This window comes from Anopheles stephensi, chromosome X (genome assembly GCF_013141755.1).
Source record: "Anopheles stephensi strain Indian chromosome X, UCI_ANSTEP_V1.0, whole genome shotgun sequence".
NCBI lineage: Eukaryota > Metazoa > Arthropoda > Insecta > Diptera > Culicidae > Anopheles > Anopheles stephensi.
Genome location: NC_050201.1, coordinates 22,687,358 through 22,695,830, shown reverse-complemented (window position 1 = coordinate 22,695,830; position 8,473 = coordinate 22,687,358). Strand labels below are relative to the sequence as shown.

The 8,473-nt window shown below is 43.7% G+C and overlaps 1 protein-coding gene across 1 annotated transcript; it reads left to right on the top strand.

The window, feature by feature from the left end:
* Positions 1 to 6,378: 6,378 nt before the first annotated feature.
* On the top strand, positions 6,379 to 8,217 carry LOC118515146. Its single transcript, XM_036061851.1, has 2 exons — positions 6,379 to 7,497; positions 7,708 to 8,217. Exons 1-2 carry the CDS (start codon positions 6,440 to 6,442, stop codon positions 8,177 to 8,179), a joined length of 1,530 nt encoding a protein of 509 aa, XP_035917744.1. The 5' UTR covers positions 6,379 to 6,439; the 3' UTR covers positions 8,180 to 8,217.
* The last annotated feature ends 256 nt before the right edge of the window (positions 8,218 to 8,473 follow it).

Here is an 8,473-nt window from a genome sequence, read left to right as displayed (position 1 = left end):
TTTACCACGAACACTTCCGGCAGTTGCCGATTGTGCGTGGCGGAAGACACTTCCGAAGAAAGCATGATCTCATGCTATGAATGTGATAGATGGTTTCATTTAACATGTGCCAAACTATCACGTAAACCAAAGCCGGAAGAATGTTGGCTTTGCGTAAAATGTCAAAAAATAGCGTACGAACTTAATAGATTGCCCAAAGAATCTGCTAGTAAGGATACAGAGGCTATGTTCACACGACTATTGCTTGGTCAACAAGAACAATCAAAAGAGCAATTACAAGAATTTTTAAAAGCAGTAACAACTATTGCGAGCGACAAACAAGGATCGCCGCACATAGAAACGCTATTGAAAAGACAATCGCTTATGCAGTTGCCGAGATTTGGAGGGGATCCAGTAGAATGGCCGAATTTTAAGCAAACATTTGATGATACTAATGAGGAGGGAAGATTCTCTAATTTAGAGAATTTAAACCGCCTTAAACAGGGCTTATATGGAGCAGCCCTCAAAAGCGTTCAACAATTAATGCTGGATTCTTCAAACGTGCCAGAAATAATGACACGCTTGAAGAACTCCTTCGGAAGAACAGATTTAGTGTATCTTGAACTACGTAATAATCTGTATAAAATCCGAGGAGATTCCAAAAGCATTGTCGTGGAAATGGTAAACGCTTTAGAAAACCTCATTCAAACAGTAAACTTGATGAGGGAACCGGACTACCTGAAAGATCACACTATGGTGTTGGAGTTGACTGCTAGGCTACCGCACCAAATTCAGGAAAAAAGAGCCCGGTACATGGCTGAAGCGGAATCACCGTTAAGGGTTCAAACTCTAGATAACCTATGCGATTGGTTGAGACCTTTCGTTAAAACGGCAAACATGCTAAAAACGATATCCGCACATACCCAACGTGGAGGCGTTCATCTCCACGAACAAAAAATCCCATACAAAGGTTTTCAAGAACCAATCAAAAAGGGTAAGGATTTCGAACAGAATTCGATAGAAGCAAGCAAATGCTTAATATGCAATAAGCTACATAAAACGATCAAATGTTATGCATTGGTCAATGAGGTGCCATCTGAGCGAATAAAAATTGCTCGAAATAAAGGTTTATGTTTAGGTTGCTTGAAATCTAACAATCATACAATACATGATTGTAGATCCGCGCAAATATGCGGGATAAATGGATGCACCGATAGGCATCATAAAATGCTTCATGTACCTCAAAATTTTGAAATCGCAGGAGTAAACAATCATCAAGAACTAGAAGCAACATCATCAACGCACTTCCAAGTATTGCCAGTTCAATTAATAAACGGCAATCACAAAATAAAAACCTATGCGCTATTAGACCCAGGTTCATCCTCAACCCTATTAGAAGAAAAGGTTGCGCGACAACTTAACCTTAATGGGGAAGTAAAACCGCTCCAATTACTATGGACACAAGGCAAACAAACTGAACACGTTAAAAGTCAAAACGTGGAATTAAGAATCAAGGGTCCAACTAAAAAAGGTTTTCAACTGAAGAATGTGAGAACGGTTAAAGATTTGAAATTACCTGTTCAATCTTTAGATTATAATGATCTAAGCAAAAAATATCCTCACCTTGCTAATCTTCCTGTTTCAGGATTTCAAAATATTCGACCCACTATAATGATCGGCTTGAATAACAATCATTTATTGATGGGGTTTAAACATAAATATGGTAAACCCACAGAACCAATAGCAATGAGGACAAGATTTGGTTGGCTAATTTACGGAAAAACAACCGAAAGTCAAGAAGAGGAATATTCCATGATAGTACAAGAGAAAGAAAGTTTTCGTAAACCAATATCCAACAAATTTTCAGTAGAAAATGTGGATTAAAACCAGGTGTTCAAATTTCTCTTTCTACGCATATTGCAAAGTCAAGCTTAAAACAACCAGCAAAACGACGGAAAATAAAATCTGAAAAAACAGCTCTCAGAGATATCAATGACCATCAGTCAAAGAGAGACAAATCCGGAGAGATTCGTCAAAAGTGCTACAAATTAATAAATGAAAATTCAGTTGTTCAAATATCAACTACAAAAAAGAAAAGAAATAGGATTTCTACCTGCAACGCAAAGTCCAACTTTTTTATGGAAGTACAGATGAAAAAAGATCGAAAAGGATCTACACCTGTAAACACTTTACACGGGAAATACCGCCGTCCCGTCAATGAACTGGCGGATTTGAATGTTTACGGCAAACAAAAGTTTGAATCACCGTCAAACAAGAAACACAGGCTACCCAATAAAGGACCAATTGAAAGTAGTTTCATAGGAATTCATGAAGAAAATATGATTGAAGAGATAATTGATAAAGAATTACCAACAATAAAGATGAAAAGTAAGAAAATAATTTCTGATGCATGGAACTACGAGGATTTGACAACCAGCTCAAGGAAAGCTACTGCAATCACACAAACGATTAAGCCTATAGTAAAAGGGTTTATTGGTTTAATCAAAGGCCTCAGGGTATTGTCCCACAATTTATCGACCTTTATATTAATCATGTTATTTCTCTTTTCAGCTGAAGTTTTGGGTAATACACCAGCGGGATTGATTACATATTTGATTGCAACCAACAAACTATTCGCAAAAGAAAATAGCCTCTTGCATGCCACAAATGATATAAGAAGACAAGAAAATCTATCAAATCAAATCGACACAAACGAAACGTTCAAATATTTTAACTTTCAAAAATTCAAAGTAAAAAACGATCGTCAAATGGACATTGCGAGAAAAAATACACAATAGTTTTCTAAAAGATTAGAAGTGAAGAGATTAGCTCAAACGTAAGAAAAATCAACTATGACTCTCTATATCAAAAGTCTTGTAATTGCAACGCACCCGCGCAAGAGCAACGCATTTCATCAGTAACATCTGAGTTCAACCAGAATCAGAGAAGTCTTCAGAGCGTCATTCTTCATCCGGCAGAAACAGTTGGTCTGCTATCAACAATTAGATGACAACGGTCAACGTCGAAGGGAACTACGAAGCGGTAATATGCGGTTGGCTAGTGCTTAGATACGAAATTGGCTATCTCAACAAAAAAGTGGAACTTCAAAGGGTGTGCAAAGTCACAACTAAAATCTACGAAGAAAGCTAGCTAATGTTCAACTATCAAACGTTCAAGGTCGAACAAATGCTGTATGTCTTGCTAACACCATCGAGAGACTACTGTTTGGTCATATGGGCCGAGTCTGATGGAAAGCAAGGTCAAGATGCTGAGATCTCCAGAAGATGAAAAACCTGTTATACAAAGTGATGAGAGAATCACTTCTTCTGTGCAACTAAATCAGAGCTGAACAACACCCAAGTCTACAATAGTTTCCGCATAACGCCTTACTGCGGTCTAAACTATAATCTTGGTCGACCAGCTGATTACAATGCATCTTCAACTATCGATATCTAAATCTTAAAATCCAGCACCAAAATGACGACTATTCTTCAAATCGTAGCCACTTGAGAAATCGCCCAACTGAAGCCATCGTGTTTAAGACGACGACGTGTGAAATCAACGAGAAATTACAACATCTCTTATCCTGTAGAGATTTTTTAAAATCGTGTCAATCAAAATCGTATCTGAGCTTCAACGCCCAACGCGCAGCCCTACGAGTAGTCCAATGTGCAACCAACAGTGAATTATGCCTCACTACTATCATCTCCTTCGTGCTTCGTCATCGCCTCGACAACCTACAAGCACCAACGCATCCTCACCGGCTAGACATCTGTAAATGGTTTCTTCAACCGACTGCAAGCATCGATGAACCGTCAACGGCAGAATGCGTGCAATTACAATCAGGTGTCGTATAATGAGAGCGCGAGACAATTCAATTGATTAAAATATTAGGAAAATTAACTCAACAGGAGAAGTTAAATTTTATCTCGGAAGTAATACGTCGCGTTTATTTGGTAAAACTTATAGTTTTACGAGGGCCGGAATGTTGCGAACGCGACAAAATAAAATTGAGCTAAACTGACTGGCATGCAAGAGTTAGAAGAACAATTTTAAATAACTAAATATCTTTCGTTTAGGATAAATTCTCACCGGAAAATATTATCTTAGGAAAAAACCTTAAGTCACAGAGAGGCCTCATACCGTGAGGAAAACTAAAATATGGTGCGTTATTGGAAATATCAGAAAGGGGACAATATCCAGACATATGAAAATTATAAATAAACTCAAGCCATGTAATAAAAACGAAAGTGAAGAACATGGCCCGAAAAGGGTTAACACTAGAACACAATGCATACATTGTCTTTGCGCGATTAGTTTCATGAAAAAACGACCATCTCGAAGATCAAGGCACGGTCGTAGGGCAATGAAGGAAAGACCAACTTGACGAATAGAATAAACGACGCGCAGGCAATAGGCAATACGAAAATAGGCATACACATTTGAACCACAGATGCACGATGCATTACCCATGGTCATAAAACGATAGGGTAACAATTGCCAGATATTGTAACATTACAGACCTCCTACACTAGCCGACGCCTGGCAGGGGTCAACGCATCAGCATACCGAATTAGGAAAAAGGAGATCGATGTAATGCTGTTTCATGTTCTTTTTCCCACGGAATTTTAGTATATAAGACAGGATTTTTGAGAATAAAAATTGACTTGTAATCCAAACCTCAACGTAGAAGCTTGTGTTTCATTGTTTGGGTATCCATACAGAATCGGGAAAGTTTCACCTTTGCCTTCCCTCCGGAAATTGGTTACGCATTTCGGTGCCTCCCCACTCCGTCGGAAGAATTAGGTGAAATTAAGCCAAGCAAGAATCACGGTTAGAAACTTCTCCTGGTTATCCAGGAAAAAAGGCTAATCGTCTGATCGAGCTACGGCATTCCCGTTGTCCACGCCGAGTTAGTGTAGTGCGAGTCCGCCGTTAAAAACTTCTCCTGGTTTTCCAGGAAAAAAGGTTAGCCGCCTGATTCAAGCAACTCTGACAAGGCCAGGAATCTGCGCGGAGATCTCCGAATCGATCACTCCTTCGCGTGGTCGGTTCAACAACGGTTCGTTATCGAACTAACACTTTCGTTATCCACCGACATCCAAAAAGCAAATATCTTCCTTCACCACTTTAGGGAATTCTTCTCTCTCTATCTCTCTCTCTCTCCCCCCCATTAACCCAGGTCACCCACTCAGTTCCAACTGACACATAAAATAGCGATTATCCCTCTTCCAACGTGATTTCCTTTTCTTGTCTTGTAGAGAATTATATTTTTACTCCTTGCCTCTTTCTTTCCTATTTATTCAAGCAATTTATTATGCGTCAACCGTCTTTCTAATAGCGATATACTTTCTTTCGCGATTTTCCTTTCCCCTTTTTCGAATTTTTACTCCTTCTTGTGGTGGGAAAATCAATGCTTTCTTATTCTCATTCAGTTAAACAGGCAATTTTTCTGCATTAACTGACATATAAATAGCAATTTTCCCTCTCTTAGCGAATTTCTTTTCTTTTCAGCGATTTTATTCCTTCTTGCCTGCGATTTTCCTTCTGTTAAAGATTTCTCCATCATTTTCAGCCTTTTACTTTTGTTCTTTCTTTCGTGCGATTTTTTTTGATTTCCAGCGATCTTTTCTATCTCTTCGGCAATTTTCTCCCTTCTTGTCTACATTTAAATTTCATTCAAGCGATTTCCTTTCCTTTTCGGCAATCTTCTCCATTTCGTGTCGTGTAGGGAATTATTCTCTCTCTCTTTCTCTCTCTTCTTTTTTCTCACTCTCACTCGTTCTCCGAATAATTCGGGCCATTTATTCAGCTTCAACTGGCATCAAACAGCGATTTTCCTTCTTTCAGCAATTTTCTGTTTCTGCGATTTTTCTTCTTGCATACGATTTTCTTCCGGTTTAGCGATTTTTTTCCTTTATTTTCAGTGCTCTGCATTCATCTCATCTGCGATTTCTTTCTCTTTAGCAGTTTTCTTTCTTCTTAGCGTTTGCTTCCTTCTTGCCTTTGATTTTCTTTCTTTTAGCGTCTTCTTTCTTTTTAGCGTTCTTTCTTTCTTTTCTTCTGCTTTTTTCCCTCTTTTTAGCAATTTTCTCTTTCTTTTTGTGACCTTCTTTCTTTCCAGTCTGCGATCTCTCTCTTTCTCGTCCGGTAGGAAATTCCTTTTCTTTCTTTTCTTTCTCTCTCTCTCTCTCCTTTTTCTTTTTCTCCCATCATGCCGACTATCACCAGAAGCGCCTCCAAGACAAGACTAACGGCATCCCCGGGTCGGCTGTCGGCACCACGCCGCATAGCCACCCGACGACAATCGACGAATGGAGGTGTATCACCACTCCCGATAACCACCAGACAGGAAACCCTGTACACCCGACGGATGACGCGAGGCCCAATGCCGACCGGGACTGCCCCCACGACAGCTGGAACTTCTGCATCTGCGAGAAGAACCCTAGTTGGGGTGAGCATGGTACGCCGGTCGACATTGCAGCCGGTTATCGAGGTGGACACAGACGCAACCGACAAAACACCGACTGGACAAACGATAGAGACTTTCCTCGAGCGATACCCTACTGGCGGCCGACGGGTCAATCCGGTGGAGCGGGCAAGTGCTATGTTGACTGGTTTCGTGCGTACTATACGCGACGGCCAGAAAACTAGGGGCTTCTCTGCGCTGCCGAGGGACTGGGAGGCCGCCATCAGGTCCGTCCTCGTAGTACTGGCCGAGGTAATCGACGATAACAAAACAATGACCACGACAAAAAACACTTCGACATCGACTGACCCAGCCGAGCCTCTGACATGTGTGGAGGAGAGCGAGCTAGACCTTGTCGGGGGACCCGAGGAGCGGGGAGCCGAGGGAGATAAGGAGGTGGTGGCCGAGCCCCCAAACATGGAGGCCATGCCGCCCATTCCACCTCCAGCGGTTCCGCTGCCCCCGGGAATCTCGATGAACGAGCTTGCACTCACTCTGCACATGGCGGAGATAATCAGTGAGGCTAACACGGAACTCTTGAGGAAAATGGACAGCCTAACAAAATTGGCAAAAGCAATAGCAACAGGACAACAACCACATGACATAGGCACAACGACCGACTTGGCTAGCGAACAAGAACAAACACCAGACATCCCTCCAACCACAACGGACATCCCTCAGATGACAGACGACGCCACAACATCTGCAAAAACCGGACTGGAAACTAAACGCAGCAAGAAAAATAAGAAAAAGAACACCAAGACCTCACCCCAGAAAAACGGGACCGACACGGAAAGGAAAAAGGACAACAAAAACGCAAACGGACAAACCCAGATCAAGGACAAGTCTCACGAACCCGAGGCCGAATGGACAAAGGTCATGAGCAAGCAGGCGAAGCGACGGGCTCGGAAACAGCAACGCAAGCAGGAGGCCGCGGTCATTGCAGCAGCACAGTTACAAAAGCCGCAGCCGGAGCAGCAGCAGCCACCGAGGGAGCAACAGTCACCAAAACGCAGCAGTAGGCAGCCGGACGCGCTGGAGGTGGAAACCATCAACTCCACCACCCAGAAGGACATCATGCGTATTCTGAAGGAAAAGCTCGGGGATGACCGCCAGAAGGTCGTGCGCACGAGGACGAACTTCCAGGGGAATATTCTTCTGGAACTCTCCTGCACAGACCACGCGGAAACCCTGGAAATGTGGAAGAGGGTATCAGCTGCGCTGGAGGACAAGGCAAAAGTCCGACCAAGGACCCCCACCACCAGGCTGATCTGCACCAACATCCCCCCAAGCTGCTCAAACGAGGAGATCGCCACGGACCTGAGCGCCGCCCTGGGAGTGACGCTGTACGCGGAACAGATCAGCACCGCCAAGTCCAGCTACGGAACGCTAGTAGCGTTCTTCGGCTGTCCGGAAGCGGCGGTTACAGATGCGGTTCTGCAAAATCAGCACGTCATCGGGTTCAGTCGGTGCTGTCGGCTGAAGAAGGTGGAGGCGAAGCGCCAGTGCTACCGCTGCTACGAGTACGGTCACATTGCGTCCCACTGCCGTGGAAAGGACCGGTCGAGCAAATGCCATCGCTGCGCAGAACCAAAACACACGGGACAGTGTGTTAAGGAGCGGAAGTGCCTAGTCTGCAAGGGCCCGGAAGCAATCGGGCACTCGTTTGGACAGCGCCAGTGCCGCCAAGTAGGAGACGTAGTACCTTCACGGCCCAACCGGCGCGCCTAAGGTCCTCCAACAGAACCTGAACCACAGCCAGCTGGCCCAGGACATGCTGCTGCAGACGGCCCGAACGGAGGGCCACGACCTCTTGCTGCTCTCAGATCCATACCGGATCCCAGAGAACAATAGCAACTGGGTGGTGGACCCGACGGGCAGAGTCGCAGCGGTTTCAACAGGAAGATACCCCATCCAGCGCATCATCGAGAACCGGCGGGACAGCTTCGTCGTGGTGGAGATGCGCGGCATTGTGTTCTGCTCTGTATATCTACCTCCTGTGGGTCCCAATGCGACGATAGAAGA

What these genes read in the sequence shown, in the direction of transcription:
- LOC118515146 (XM_036061851.1), top strand. Translation starts at nt 6,440, where the DNA reads ATGGTACGCCGGTCGACATTGCAGCCGGTTATCGAGGTGGACACAGAC. An exon ending in GACGCGCTGGAGGTGGAAAC is followed by an intron (nt 7,498 to 7,707) that starts CATCAACTCCAC and finishes AAGGACCCCCAC; the next exon opens with CACCAGGCTGATCTGCACCA.